General features: G+C 36.4%; 1 protein-coding gene across 1 annotated transcript in view; it reads right to left on the bottom strand.

Moving 5' to 3' along the window:
* Nucleotides 1–16,545, bottom strand: part of LOC104498398 (unconventional myosin-XVI-like) — a gene marked incomplete at both ends in the record, with an annotated part of 142,132 nt that overhangs the window by 32,655 nt on the left and 92,932 nt on the right. The window contains 3 exons of the mRNA XM_010141772.1: nucleotides 2,386–2,586; nucleotides 3,204–3,356; nucleotides 12,296–12,368. Coding sequence (XP_010140074.1) covers nucleotides 2,386–2,586; nucleotides 3,204–3,356; nucleotides 12,296–12,368 — 427 coding nt within the window. The remainder of the gene's footprint in view (nucleotides 1–2,385; nucleotides 2,587–3,203; nucleotides 3,357–12,295; nucleotides 12,369–16,545) is intronic.

Below are 16,545 nucleotides of genomic sequence, written 5' to 3'. Positions count from 1 at the left end.
GAAATTCTTATTTTGAGTGCCAATAAAAAACCAATATATTTAAAAGCCTGATCCTTTAACAATTTTCATAAAGCATAAATCACAAATGACTTCTATAAAAAGCTACTAAGTGCAGTAATAGCATAATCTAAAGAACAGCATCAGCAGTTTTAAAATTCTAGTTTTTCATATTCAACTCATCAACTTATGAAGACATACTAGTCTCAGAATAAACCCAGTCTCTGTCATTATTTAGTGCAGTAAAGCTATCATCAGATTTTACATAAATACATATCATAAATCACTGGAAATTTCAATTTATGATAGCTAGATAACAGTTCCAAGAGATATGGAAATGCAAGTGTCTTTAACGATTTTGCTTAATCACTACTAAAATAAGGAGAGTTAAGCACTTGCACAGGAAATTTCTGTTTTGTTAAGGATGAGCATTTTACTGTCATAAGAATACAAAGAATAACCTGAGTGTCTGGAATAGTTCCTTGGCCAATGTAAATCAAATGTAAATCAAAGGATCTCTATTGACTTCAAAAGAATGTGTGAATTTACATTACTTGGAGAGCTGTCTATTTGTTCATACTTCTAGATTAAATGTCATTACTATTATTAGGAAAAGGTCAAACTAAGCGTCCATGTTATATATATATAAAAAAAAAAATCTAAACAACCATGCAAGGCTAAAACACACGTTAATGAAAAGGGTACTCCTTACCACTCACAGTTTAACTTTCAGATCTAGGCACCTGAAACTTTGATCTTAGCAAATCTTCCTATTGGGTGCTTCTTCAGAGAATAAGACAAATATTTTTTTTAATTTTGAAGAAATGTGTTTATTATTCTGGTTGTGATCTTAATGCTGTAGCCTTGCTGCTGCTTCCATGTCGGTTTTTTGGTGTTTGGAACCTTTTAGAGCTATTGTGATAAATCTGTAAAATCACAACAGAGCTCCATGAAAAACAGTAATTACCTAACAAGTATAGAACAGATTTATACATGAAATTAGACATCTAGAGTCCACAGTCAGTTCTTAACTCTATAACTTTAAGTGCTAATAAGTTTCACAAAATCTTTGTTGTGCTGTTACCGAACCACTGGTGCCCACTACCTACTGAAAAGTCCCAATAGCGAAGGTATTTGCCAACACTTAGTTGGCAAACAATTTGAGTCTAAGTAGAAGGCCTTATGATGAAAGAAGAGCCTCAGGGAGTTATTCAGAGTATCTAGGTTAGGAATTTAAGCACTGCCCAAGTAGACTTAATGCTTTCCATAATGACTGCATTTCTGTCATTGGGCAGGAACAAATTTGCCTGCAACATAACACTACTCAGCACTTCCACCGACTCATTTCCAAATGAGGAGCCATAAAATACACTTTTCCCCTTTCATATTGCTGTAAAACACCCTAATCTGGTTAAAAAAGCCTAAAAAAAAGCCTTTAAAAAGCACATTCCAACCTCTCACCTGTTCTGGACATCTCAGGAAGACAATGTTATCTTGAGATATGACAGAGCCATATTTTGGAGACAAGTCTTGAACATACCTCATACGAGTGGAAATTTTGGAAAAGAACTTAAAGCACCCATTGTATTGTGCCTGTACAATCTATGCTCATGAGCTCATTTCAAGTACCATGCTTTGAACAGAAAGAAGTGGCAGCATGTCAGATTAATCAGACAGGGGCCAATCTATCAGATTACCTAAAAAAGCTGATTATCTCTTTAAAATACCCCTATTTTGCTTGCTGTGGGCTGTGGGTGGTTGTGGCAACAAGGTGAAAATGAGGAAGTATTGGAAAGAAAAGGGCAAGAAACATATTTAACAGAATCGATTACGCTTTTCCTGCAAACATTGCAGGAAGGGAAACACGAAACATTACCTGTTTCACAGCCATATTTAGAGACACTTAACAAGTTCTGGGATTTTGAAGTAAAAAAAAAAAAGAAAAAAATATTTTTATTATGATTACTAACAAAAAAACATGGTGGTTTTTTTTACCAGATGCATGCTGGTATCCACAGCATCTACGGATAGGGCACAGTATCTACAGGGAACTTACATTGTTCTGGAACAATGTCAGAAAGCAATGTGACAGCCAGCTAAAACAGCATTAAACATTTACGCTGAGGTATCTGAATCACCTCCTTCTCCATGAAGCACTTACAATGAAGATACAGTTTAGGAGCCAGAATTAGGTAGGCCAAATCCTGCACAATATGATACAAACTACAGATTTCATACACTAGATATTGCATTGAGATTCTAAGTTGCCCTCTGCCCAATCACTAGAAAGTGAATTTTTATAGGCAGAAGTTGGAGAAGACATGCAGAATTTTGTTTCCTTTTCTCTTTTTCATTAACTGTGAGTAACCAATCATTCAAAAAACTTACCCTCCCAGCATAATGCATAACAGTGAAGGTGGAGCCCTGGTCCTTTGGGGCAAGGTTACCATTTCCATCTTTTGTAGAGGAATATACTGTATTTGTGTCCGATGTATCAAGGTAAGACTGAATGCGTTTAGAAAGACTCTGTTCCACTGACCAAACAGATTGGCTTTCTTCATCTAGCATTGACAAAAAGCCTGATGGTTTCTGAAATGAAAAATAGATTTTTCTTGTTTTGTACAGGAGCAATAGAATTTCACTTGTGCCTTCTAGAGTAACACAGCTTGTAATTTAGTAAACAGAAACATATATCACCTCAAAGAAGAGGAAAAAAATGGTTAAAATATTCTGGTGAGTCTCCAAGGCTATGCATATCAGAATTCTGCACGGAACATACAAAAGAATATTTCCGTTGCCAAAAATGGTAAGTATTGATCATCTTCTAGGAAACTGTTTGGGCTACTTCCTCCTTAGAAGTTATACTCCAGAAACCAGCTTTAGGCACAAAAGTAACTGTCAGGCTTACAGCAGAGACCGTCAGTCCTACAGCTGCATTAACAGCATGGCATGATACACAGATGCTACATGTGAATCAGTACAGGCAAGGGGTTTCTGTTACACCTCCTTCAACCCTGGACTGTTGGAAAGCTATGTTAGCGCTTGAGCTACGAGGGCAGTTATGACAGCCCTCTCTATAGACTCTTTGGAAGCAAAACCTTCTCTACAGATTCATAAATCACAGAATGCAGGCAAAATTTTATAGTTGTCTGACATGGATAGACTGTGTATAAATATACATGGTGTAAAATGGATCTGAAAACTACCTGAAAGAAAAAATCCAAGGCTGCAGTATGGTTACCAGGAGAATATACCGTTTCCATGGCAACTCCCTCTTGTACACATTCTGCTTGCTCTTGTAGGAAAAGCACTTCATTGATATACTGGTGTATCTTCTCATTGGTCATGTTGACACACAGCTATTGTAAAACGAAGAAAAAAGAAATAGTGTTAGAAGTTTACTGCATAATTCATCAGGAATAAACCACGCAGTTCAATGTGAATTCCACATAAGAACTATCAAATACCGGCATTGTCAAATACTGTGCAAATTCACACTAACGCTATTGACTGAAGTGGGGTTACTCTATGTAATCAATCGGTACAATTAGTATTCTTCTGCAGTTTGTATTCAGGGAGACTACACAGGTGCAATGTGCTTTTAGAAAAACTAACTGCATATTTGGTTAGGAACCTGACTCTGTAGTCAGTTCAGTGTTAACAAAGGCATTCAGTCTCCGCTTCCACATAAAATGTCACTGAAGTCTAAGACAGTCTCTGAGGAACTCATTGTGTTTTGCCCAAATATACATTATAAAACACCTAGAGACATTTTACTAGATGCTTACCTCCATTTCATTGATACACTAAGGGAAGGGTGGCAAGAAACTGCTCTTCAACCGAAAGTTCAAGGTTTTGAGACATAAAAAATATAAAAGCCTCTCAACTATTCTTTTTGATTGCCTTATAAGAAGTGCAGTTCTACTTTTGCAAATTAAATAGTTTAATAGGAATCTAGTTTTCAACTAAAAGCATGTGGGAGTTGTATCAGCTTATTTTGGGACCTTTTATATTTTATTCAAATCTCACAATCTGAAAAAAAAATTGTGGAATAAATGTTTTAACTGTTTTATTTATATTAAAGTGGAAGTTTTAGTGGAAAATTCTAAAATCTATATTAATGCTATATTAACTGTCACTAAGTAATTAAGAAAATAGAAACTCCTAAAAGGGAGGAAGAACCTTTTATATGAGGAATGATGCAAGGAATGTTTGCATGCAGTATCTTTTCGGGCTAAACCTGTCATGTACTTGTTTTGCCCATAATCTATATCTTCCATTAATAAAGTGTGTAAAAGCAATTCCGCCAGCAAGTCATATCAAAAAAGTGAAATATTTAGATCAATCCTTAAAGTATCTGGCTTACCATTTGGATGAGGGTAAAGAACCCAAGTAATGTGTAATAGCTATCTGAATTTTCCATTAACACCTCGTGCTAGTATAGTCAACTTGCACTTGCTATAGAAGGAAATAGACTAGTGTGAAGAACCTTACGAAGAAATAAAAGAAAAAGCCTATTTTATAACCAAATGTCTGTTATTAACTGTCTTTACCAACACATGATAATGCAGACAAAAGACAGCCTCAAATAAAACAGCTATGTCTTAAAAGTTGTTTTTTTAAACATTCAGATTGTTATTTTATTAATGATGATGCAACTAATAATATTGGTTTCAACTGCCAGAAATAAGAGGCATAGTATTTTGTTAAAATACGCAGAACGCACTGGGCTGGTAAAGAAAAAAACCTCACATTAATAAACTCTACTGACCAGTATATTGTGTCATACACTGGCAGACTGGCAGACTTGCCATGACGGCGAGGTTCTGCAAACCAGAGCAGAAAGCAAGCTCAACCGCTTACACAACCTGCAAGCTGTTCCAAAGCTGCTCTCTCCAGCAGTGGCTGAAACAGCTCTGCAGAATGAGAACCAGCCAGGGACTGCTGAAAAGCAAGACATTCGGATCGTATCTTTCTCCATTTCAGTGTTTATACAACCTGTTGCAAAAAGGTAATGAGAAGAATTTTTCAAATGAAAAGCTTTACACAGGTTGACGTAATAATTAAAACAGCTGAAATGAAGAAATAAGGTGAAAATGAACTACACTGGCTATTCTAGCCCCACATCTTTTGCTGTGTCATATGAAGTATTATCTAAAACAGTGACGTATATTCTGTCAAGATACAAAAAAAGTTCAGAAAACTACATTTTTAAACTTGTATTTAATGGTACCCATGAAAATTAGATGGAAATATAGTAGTAACAAAAGAAAAACACACTGAAATTTTTTCTTAACACCAATGTTGTGATAATACCTTTAAGTATTATATATTTGCTTTACCTTGCAACATTACTGCACATTACCTATGGTACTTTTTGTCATTAAACCTGCTAAACTGTTCTTTACGTGCCTCTTATTGGCTCCATTGTATATCTTTTCTGTAAGAAATACTCCTTTCTGTTTGTCTTTCCTTCTAACTCACTGTCTTGTTTCAGTGAAAACAAATACACCATCTATTTGTTCAAGTATTTATTAAAAGGTACTTCTAGAATTTTATTAGAAGGAAAAACAATTCTTATTCAAGTATTTAAACAAACTATGTGCAGCATCATCCAAATTGTAGAATTCATAATTTATTATAGTGGCATTTAGTAAAAGCAGTAAGTGTTCATCAAATTAGACAGTGTTAGCTTTATCTCTCTTCTTTTACTACATTTGACCAGTTAGTAATGTTAAGTATTCTCCAAATTCAAATTTAGATAGAAGACCAAATTGTACTGTACTCTGAAGACAGAAAAGCGCTTATGACTAATGAAATTTTCCTGCTCTTCACTTTATATAAATAACTATTTAAATGGCATAGCAAAGGGAATTTGTGAAAAGAAAACTTGGTTACTGTCAATCAGTGAGGGAACGATGGATGTAAACACCCTCTGGAAAGCTCATTTACATCTTTTGGTCATGCAGAAGGATTAGCTCTCTCAAGGGATGCAAATTCAGAGCATGGAGTAAAGCTTACAGCTGTCATATCAACACATCTATCAGGCCGTGTGTTAGGGCCAAGATGATGAAGCTAAAATGCCAAGTTTAATTTGCAAGGATGTGCTCTAGCATTTCTCAAAAATGTAATTCTAAGATAGTGGAAGGCAGAATCATCTTCTATTTACTAAGGTTAGACTCAGAAAATATTTTTAAACCTGAGGTTGATAATCACTTATTTCTCATAAGTCTCATGATCACTGTTCCCCCTTGTATCTTCCACCCAAATATTTCCACATTTTTTTTAAATTATGTAGAGTACCAATCAGAATATTTTTAAAAAATGTATAGCAAAATCAGAACCCACTACATTTCTTCCTTTGCTTTTTAGGGGCAATAGGATCTAATACAGATTATTTATTTTCCATGTAGCTCCAGAACAAATTAAAAAATAGTCCTTCTGCTTCTCTAATACTTTTATATACAAAATTGGGCAGGGGAATTTTATTTAACCCGGAATTCATGTAATCTCTGGGGACAGTTGCCATTAGCTGATCTGTGCCCCTCAAATAAAGTAAAACAGAACCCAGTGCTATATTAAAATTTTGTTATGGGCAGCTGTCACCTGAAAAGCCTTCCACAAAGGAGGGGCTGAAAAGCTCCTCCAAAAGGGACACAATTTCAAGACAAAGTGGAATAGTTCACTTGCCCAATTTTGTATGTATAAAAGTATTAAAGAAGCAAGGAAACATGGTAACAACAGTCTTTCCTTGAAAGAATTTTGAATTAGGGATACTGAAATAGTTCCAAATTATTTTTTCGCTCATACTGGTGGCCAGCAACTAAGTACTGTAGGAAGAAAAAGGGTGCTGCTATGAAATTGTAAGATATCAGTTAATAAATGTACTTGTGCAGCATTTCAGCAATCAATCACAAACTGAATCTAGCTGGGAACCTCAGTTTTAGATAAACAAATTTACTTTTGGCCACAAAGTCTCTACTATAAAAGAACAAAGAAAAAATAAAATTTTTATGTCAAGTACATGATAAGCCAACTTTAAAACTGATTAACACTATTTTTCCAATGGCTAACTGGAACATGGGACAAAGAATAGTGTCCTGCACAAATAGAAAAGTATGTGTGCAGACTGGAAAAGAGATGAAAGAGACTGAGAGGGAACAGGGGTCACTGTGACAAAAGCTACGCAGAGAGTAAGATCCACAGGAACTGGGTCAAAGAACAAATTAAAACACAGGATCACCAGGACTCTGAGGGCAAGACTAGGCTTTTACAGCCCCCCTCTCAGCTTTTCCTGGGATCCCATTCACATCCTGCCTATGGGCCAAGACCCAAGAGGCACCATGACAGTGACAGTTTCCAGCCCCATCTCCAGCTGCTCCTGAAAGGACCCCAGCCCCAGCTTGCTGCTTGCTGTACTGCTTAAGAGTACCATTACCATCCCTGGCTCTGCCCACTGTGCTCAGACCCTGTGGGATAGTGCCCATCAGGGAGGGCATGGTCAGTCTTGGGGTCCTGCTGTTGCCCAGCTGTCTGATGCCAAGGATCAGCTGCCTCTTGTTATTCCACAGGAAGGATATTAAAATCTTCCTGTGTGGGAGGGCTAGCAAAATTCTGTCTTAAAAATACAACATTCTTTTTCCTTATTAAAGGCTGAATTAAGATAGTTATGCACTGTTACTCATCCTATGGGAAAAAAGGAATATCCCAGCACTGGAAAATGCAATGGGAGGTTCTGGATTCAAGAGCCTACGTAGCATCAGAGCTCAGCATGCACCAGGAGCTGCCTAATCCACAGACTAGTACAAACATCTGTCTATACGCTGGACAGGCAAAACCAAAGAAAGCTGATTTCTTCTGCATAAAACAAAACATTGGAATGTTCTGTCAGACTATCTGAATGCAGAAACTTGAATGTGTGACCTGCCATCTGCTGTCACTGAGACTGCAATGACTGTAGAAAAGTCGTCATGTAACTTTTAGTATCCATCCATCTCTGCAAAATAGACAACACAAGCTTACATTTGGATAGCTAGAAGCAGTCTAATGGCTGAAGCAACGTAATTTAAAAAAAATAATCTGATCCAGCTGTTTTGACTAGGAAAGGTCACATGAGAAAATTAAATGAAATCTCAGTAGGGTTAACTAAAGAAATAACATGCTGAGAAATTAAAACCCACCTCACATAATAAACAAAGTAGGTAAAAATTCCTGTGAACACACCTAGCTTGTACAAGCTCTTCTGCTTCACCATAGTGACTCTGAAGCGAAGTCCTGAGAGGAGCAGGCAATGCTCTGCCCTCTTGGAGCCAGCTGGCTTCTATTACAAGAGATGTGCTGCACAGATCTGCCACAGGAGCCATACCTTTCCCAGCTCTCTACAGCATCTCACAGATAATGTGCACATTCTTTAATGGATATAGAGTTGAATGGGAATGAAGAGACACTTGACTGTTCCAGTAACCTGTGGTCCTAATTCGGATAAACCACTTACACTTCCTGTAAAAAGGAGGATATGTATATACTTTCTTCCACAAAACTTAAGAGGTCTACAGAAGCAAAATAACATGCAAGAGCTAAACATGCTATTTAGCAAGAACAAAGTTTACCACTTGAATTAGACATCAGAGAGAAGAGACTACTAGAGTCCATTTTATTTAACTGCATTATTGCTCTTTATGATGCTTCCACAACTACAGACCTCCATTTCTATAGGAAGACTTGACTTTCTGCAGGGGGAAGAAAAGCTACTCTTGCTACTCCAAGGTCTGGTTCTTCTGCTATAATACAATTTTATTAGAAACAATTAGAGGAAAATGGTACAGGCAACATTATCAACCTTTCCTTCTGCTTATCACTTATTATGTTAATTGGCCATGAGTTCTTTCCATTTGTGTGGCATGTTCTTGTGGTCAAAGAATATACTAGCATAAAGATATAATGAAGATAGCAGCATTCCTTGACTGCACTATTTCGAGTTGTGCTGTGAAGGTACAGTAAGATCTAACCTAGTTTTAAACTCTACCGGAAGAGAAGCAGGCATTTTCTATTTTTAAAGGAGTGCAGATTAATCTATAAACAAATATATTCCCTCTCAAACAAAGAAACCTAATAATAAAACATTGAAAACTGCCATTGCTGGTTTTGGTAGAGTGCTCAAATTTCCTGCAATAATCACAAAATAGACAAATCTGTGCTCGCTTCTGACCATGTTCCAGTATGGCTGTAATCAAAGCTGTTCTGGCACCACAGGTATGCAGCTGCTCTAGAAAAGTACTGTTTCCAAGCTAATGGTTGCTGCTAGGAAGTGATTGTAAATTGCAATGGGGTGAGCTAAAAGTGTTCTGTAGTAATTTACCGCAGCTCAGCTGAGGAGCAGTAACTCACTGAGTCCTGGTAATTCAGCAGCTTTCAGTCTTTATTGACCAATGACTCCCTCAGACTGTAGCTTCTAAGAACACTGTCCCCTGTCTTTCAGCTTTCAAATTTCATACCAAAAATCACAGCTCCACTCACTATTGCTTATTCCATACATTTATTTACTGTTATTTTAGAATTACATGTCCCACTTTTCCTATTATAAACAGAATGTATCACATATATAAAATGAAATTCAGCAAGGCTCACCAAGTACAAGGAAACTGAACACTTAATGCTGTCTTTAACTTCTAATGCCATCTTCTTTGTAATAATTTATAAAAAAATTCTCTCTTTGCAAGATGTCAGCCACATAATTTTGCTTGTAGAAGTTACAAGATTCTTGGTAACAACTAACCTTACTTGTCGAGTTCTTTGACATCTATTGTCCTATGCATTGTTCATAAAACCTTTCTAGACCAATTCTTCATTTGCCTTTGACATTTCCATACTGTAATGCCTCATCATTCCAACAGACACCCTGAGTGAACAAGTTATTCTACCTGGTTTATCCATCTCTCTTTTCCAGAACTGTCTTCAGACAGTCTATTAAAACGGATTGCTTAAATTGACATGTGATTTAGTATCACACTGCTCTCTTAATTACGATATTAAGCTACTAACTGACCTGATTTCAAGCCCCAGGAAGATTCACAGAGCTGCTTGGAATGTCCCCAGATTTGGGCAATCAGGAAGGAGGCTTTAATCTTTCTTGAAAACAGTTGTATTTTTTTTTTACTTTTCAAGAAAGCAGGCAAACAGATACCACAAAGAATGCCTTGTCTTACACTAATTTGAAAGAAAAGGTTCCTTTCCCCCAAATTACTTTTGTAATGCCATTTCAAAATACGTTAATCTAAATGTGACGAAAAATAATCTATGATTCCTCCACTGTTTGCCTGTAGCATTTAATGTTAATGTTCTGCAGTCACAGGCCTTGACACTGGGCATGTTTGCAGACATGATGCAATGTTTTGCATGAGGACCCTATCTGGGCTAACAAGCCTGTTTCTCATCAGGGTTAACGAGCCCAGGCAGAATTCTGAACTAGGCTAGACTGTTAGACAGCTCAAGCTTTTGAGTGCAGGCTGTTTTAGTTATGTCTGCATGATTACATTGTGCCATGTGGAGATACAAACTGCTTCTCTTCACTGAAACTGCAACCTATCACTTCAGGAATCAAATGTGTTAATCATTATAGAGCTCATATAAAAATGAACTCTGTAATTTCCTCTATTTTTTCAGGAATGCAGTTCATAGTTTCTGAGGTAATGACTCGGAGTATTACTCAATATTACTCCACAAAATGCTTTCTATCCAGGTGGAGGGACAGCAAATGTCTCTTGAAATATATTTATTTTTAAAAAAATATATAAATGCAAAGTTGACTTCGAAATTATCACGTTTGCTATGCAGAATTCATAAAATAAATTACTTTTTACTCATTTTTCTTTAAATCTCATATTTTCTCCTCAAGCATCAACTGCAGTCACTAAGCAGAAAATTATGTACCCCAGAAACTGGAATTCATGGTATTTCATTTTGTCAGTTGCAGAATTTATATGACAAAAAACCCCCAATGCCGAGCCAAAGGGAAGTAACCAGTAAGACACAAGATACAACCCTCTCTTTTGAGATGCATTTTCATTGAGATGATGCATGCTTTATTCTTATTAATCAGTAGGTTTTGTGGAAATTTTTTTTTGCACATATTCAGTCTGTTAAAATGTTTTCTATTTTTCATTTGATATTCCCCCCTCCCCTCCAAGCAGACATTCATACATTCATAAATGACTGTGAATATTGGCACACACCAACACTCCTTACTCCGACAAATGTTCAAGCAAAGTAGAACTGTAACAGCAGTGAGAGGGAATTAGAATACGTTTTATGGCATTCTTACTTGCTCTATCAAGGTAGAGGTAAGCTCACACTGCTTGTGCTTTCAAACATTTGGAAAGTGGGTAGCAATGTAAACATGCTACACAAACTGAACTAATGTGGCTCTATGACTTCTGTTCACTAGAAAGTTGAGCCATAAAACAATGGATTGACTGGGATGAAGGGCCAAATTCCAATTTCAAACAATAACAGGACCTTTGTTGTTGCTGATGCCATCTGTATTCATTTCTGTGCTTTGATTTTCTATTCTGTGCTTTGATTTTCTTCTGCTGCATTGCAGAATGAATGAACAACTAAACAATAACTTAGACATCTCTTTCAGCGTGTTGTGTAGAGTTGCTAATGCTTTCTGAAATACATAATTCACAAAAGCTTTCCTGTTCAGAGACTAATGTTGAAGGTGGGCAAGCAGTTCCACAATTTAAAAAAAATATTTGATATTTAAATGGATTTTTAAGCATTCAGTGAGCTAAAGCTTAATTTATTTTCCACGAATGTAATCCAATTTTTTTAAAAAGTCACATGTTGTAGGGTCATACAGAGGTGAACCTGCCAGTAATGGCACTTCGCATAATGTAGCATTTTCATTCTATTTTTTCTCTAAGGCATCTGAAGACCTTTTGATCTTTCTTCCAATCCAGCGTATTGTCCTCCTACTCACTGACCTAGTTGAAGTACCTCTTCCACAAGCATGAAAACAGACAACACCGAGTATTTTCCTCAGATTGTCTTTCAGTGCTGATACCACCGCTATTCTAAATCATTATCAGATTCTTTTAAAATAATGAAGGTACAAAGCCTGGGTTTTAATTCATACGCATATAGGCAGAATGGGAAAATACTTAATGAGCAAGTTTTCACCTCCATGTATGTTTGTTTATATTCTGATCAAAACACTCATTTTGGCTAAATGCCAAAACCTTATTAGATGAATTAACATTAATGTTTACAGTAAATTCAGCAAAATATTGCTGTTTACCTGTTCAAAAGTATTCTTTTGAAATTCTTCAAATCCAAAAATATCCAGTATTCCAATTTCAAATATCTGGTCACTGGGAAAAAAAAAGATATTACAGACAATGAGAATTCAAGCAAGTGAATAATATATCTGTTGTTTTTGACAAAAGTATTTCTGTTCTAGGATGAAAGCAGGTGTATTTCAAAAACATGGTGTAAAACACATGACCAGACCATGTATACCACAGAATTAAAATTCTACCCACCAACCTGTTATATCAAACAAATAAAAAAGAAGGGTTCAAGGTTGTTTTAACAGCCACTTTAAAAATTAAAGTTTTAAAAGAAGGAAAAAAGAATCTTAGCTTCCTTGAAGTCTAGTTTCTAAAGATACAGGTATTTATTTGCTGAGATGAGGAATAGACATTTATAGGAAGTTTCAGAATTGCTTGGTTGCATTCAGTTACCCTTTCCAGTTTATATTTCTTTGACATCCAGAACTACTCCTACTAAGTGTACTTCAAGGGAAACCTGTTAAGCCAAAGTGCTCTCTGTGCCAGCACCAAGCAGAATCTGCGAAATCAGGCTGCACAAGACATTACATCTCTCAGGGGGAAGAACAATTAGGATTTGGGCATGAAGACAACAGATGTTTCTTCTCTGTATACATATAAGAATAGTTGCTGACAGTGCATCTAACTTGTCATGTGCCACTGCCTGCATTCGGGGCTTTTATTTTGGTCTAGTGGAAGGATTAGGGCAGGTCTGTCACCTAGGATATGGACAGCAGAAATGAGGAAGGGACAGAATTATTCTGTACTTTGGACTCAGTCATTGCAAACCTGATCTGGAGAAGAAACTACAGTCACTACAGGGAGCAAAAGTAATGTTTTGGGGTATCCCGTACCTGCTTTAGAAGGATTTGGGACTCTGCATGAAAGGTCTGGGCTCACTGAGGCTGGGTTTTTGCTTTATTTGCTTCACAGTATCATTAGACAGAGAATGTAAAAAGAGGTTTGCAGTAAAAAAATTGTTGGAGTTTGCCTATGTGAATGCAGTGAGACTTTCTCCAGAGTGAAATGATCTGCCAGCAGGCTGAAAGACTGTACTGTAGCCAATGGCTTTCTAGTATGGGAAAAATCAGCAAAGGAAAAATCATTCAGCTCCCTGAAAAAGGAGATCAACACTTTCTAAAGCAGATGAGTTTTCCTTTCTCTTTGCCAACAAAATTTGTAAATGTATGGGTTTATATGCATACAAATAATACTGCAGCCTGCTGTTTCTGAAACCTACTTTTCCTTCCACATTTTTCCTCCATGTTCTGTGTTTCCTCTATGTCAAAATTTATGTGTATATGAGGGTATAGATGTAAGGGAGGGAAAGGTGATCCACTGTTGAAGTACTTCAGTACAGTTCTATTAGAGTCATTTTAAACACTATCATTTAATCATGTGAGGATCCAGCCCTGAAAATAAATTCCCATATAACAACAACAACCAAGAAAGTAAAATAATAAAAAACATTGAGTACTACAAAACATGCTAGAAAAAACTATCCCCAGGGACAAGCAGAGCCTTCTGAAGAAATAATACTCAAGAAGTTTTTCTTAATTTCTGAGGCAATCTAGTTCAATGCACTACTGATTGTCACAAGACTGGCTACGTGCATAAATGTCAGACATAGAGAGCTGCATAATAAATCTAGTCTAGAATGACTTTGTTGGGCAGGAGAGGTTATTGTGAGGTCGATTAGCCTCCAAGGGAATTTCTACAACAAGAAGCATAAAGATATATCACCATGTCCATCTCTATACCAATGAGTGCAATTTAAATTGTGTTTTAAAATGTAAGCCTCGTTCTCAAGAGTTCCTGATTAGAGACGGGTGTTTTCAACAAACCAGTCTATTTCTGTAAAGAAGAATCAGACATTTTAAAAACAAACTACCTCAGACTAATATTGAAAAGCCAGAATCATTATGTTATGTAAGTTAGTTTTGGGGAAAAAAGTAGTTTGGAATTTTGGAACACTTAGTAAGTTTTCATTCTTATTTTATTTTTTCATCCCCTATAGCCTTCCTTATAGGAGGTCAAAACATGAACTGCTACGTAATATTGCACAACAGCTGAAATATTGCATTATATTTCACAATTATTAAGAGCTACTTAACACAGATGGAACAGCTTATCCCTCCCCTGTCTAATTCAATGAGTAGACTTGAGGCTGGATTGCTTACATCCCAGTTGAGTGCTGTGACTGTTATTTTGTCAGATTAGTCTCTCTTACTTTCTTTCGAGGAATATATAAACACTTGCATAAGGAAAAGACCAAAACAATCTAACTAAATGAATTATTATTACAAATCAGACAAAACAGGAGCCTGGCCCTAGTTTCTGAAATGCCAGGTAAAAGCCTTAGCAGCCAGCCTATTACCTACCTCAAATTACATTCCTTATGAAAACTGTGATATTTCCAAGAAATCTCTTGATTTCCTAGAGATGCATTTGCTGACAGGAAAACATGACATCCCGATTTTTTTTATGAGATCCACTTGATAATCTTGGACTTGTATTATAAGAAGATGCACACCTAACACAAAAGGAGCTCGAGGTTTTACATAATCAAGATCTTGCCTACAGGGCAAGTATAACAGAACAATGCTCTGTATCCTCTACAGCAGTGAAAACATTGTAGAATTTATATGCAAAATCTCACTAACCATGATAGAAATTTTCTGTATTAAATTATTGCTCAGATTTTGAAAATTAAGTAGCAACAGGCAATATAACATCAAAACTGAAAGATGTTTAGCATGTGTCTACAAATCTCTTTGCTTTGTTTTTTTCGCTCTTCTTGTCTTCTTATTTATACCATTTTTATTCTCAGAGGGAGAGTCCATACATGTTTTTCTTGGCTAGCTGTCAATCATATTAATTCCAGCAAAATTACTTTCCTTAAATTAAGCATAGCAGAGATTCCCAAGGCAAAATAAAGAGTGAACAATCCCCCTCTTTACAAATGAAAGGGCATGTCACCAGTGTCTAAAAGAACAAATATTAGAAAAGAGCACTTTTTCTCCCGAAAAATCCCCTTATTTTACTTTATTCTTTTATGGTTCCTAAATATCACTGACACTTCTCCTCACTATGTTTCAGATGTTCAATATTTATTATGTATAAATAAAACAATTATAGTTTTAGTGGGGACTGAGACTTTGATTTCAAGTTTGACAAAATTTGCTAGCATAGAAATTAGAAAAACAGCAACTTGCCAGTATTTAAGGAACACTTTTATCTCTTAGACAAGTACATAGCTGTGAAGTTAAAAACTGATGTTAATTGTAACTCATTTGATTTTTGTGATTTACAAAACAGCATTTCGACTGATAGTATGTTAAGTGTGTCCAGTTTTGCCTTTTTCCTCAGCATGATATCTCTGTAAAGATGTCCTTATAGCTTAGAAATACCTTTTGAACTTACACATTTAACAACTGCATTGTAAAAAAAAAACACATAAAAATTCTTGCCAACACCTAAAATACAGAACAATACACATACAGAAGACATGCTGTCTCATGATCTACTGACTAGCAGACATTTTGGCATTCATCATGAGATGCTCTTGACCCATTTGCCATTCCTAGTAAGGTGAACAGAGTTCCCTTTACAATACTTCCGACCCATTGCTTCAGACAAACCTATAGGATGTTATTTGATCACTCTTCTTTCATCCTAGATGGTTGTCAGCTACAAAATCAATAGTGCTGATTCCCATGGTCATTTTTTGTCATCCGCCTACATAAAGCAGTGAGGTGAATCTGTTGCGGCAGGATGATCTAACATGCTTTTTCGTTTGACCCAGATGTAACGTTTCATGCTCTTCCTCCAGCTTCTGCCAGTAACGAGGAAGGAAGCCAGTAGGCTTATGTCTGATCTGGATAAACTGGAACTGATACTGATTAATGAGGAAATATTTCTAGGATTAGATGAAGCATGTAACATAGCCTTCAAATGAGGACCCTTGGAATCCTAATTAAGACTCCCTCAGTTATCCCAGGGGACAGATTACACCCGTTGACATAAACACAGTTCTGAAGGGAAGAGGCTGAATACTGGATAGGTTCCTCATCTCAAACAATTACTAAAACAAACTAGTTTCTGAGAGCTTTGAGAGAGATTGCTCTGAGATTTTAAGATTCTGAGATTTTTGCTGAGCCACGGCCACCATCTGAGTCATCTGGCTCAATAATTGACATTTTTCTTTTAATATCACCTT

Source organism: Buceros rhinoceros, unplaced genomic scaffold (genome assembly GCF_000710305.1).
Source record: "Buceros rhinoceros silvestris isolate BGI_N320 unplaced genomic scaffold, ASM71030v1 scaffold118, whole genome shotgun sequence".
Lineage (NCBI taxonomy): Eukaryota > Metazoa > Chordata > Aves > Bucerotiformes > Bucerotidae > Buceros > Buceros rhinoceros.
The sequence above is the reverse complement of the archived record's forward strand: the minus strand, read 5'-3'. Positions and strand labels throughout refer to the sequence as shown.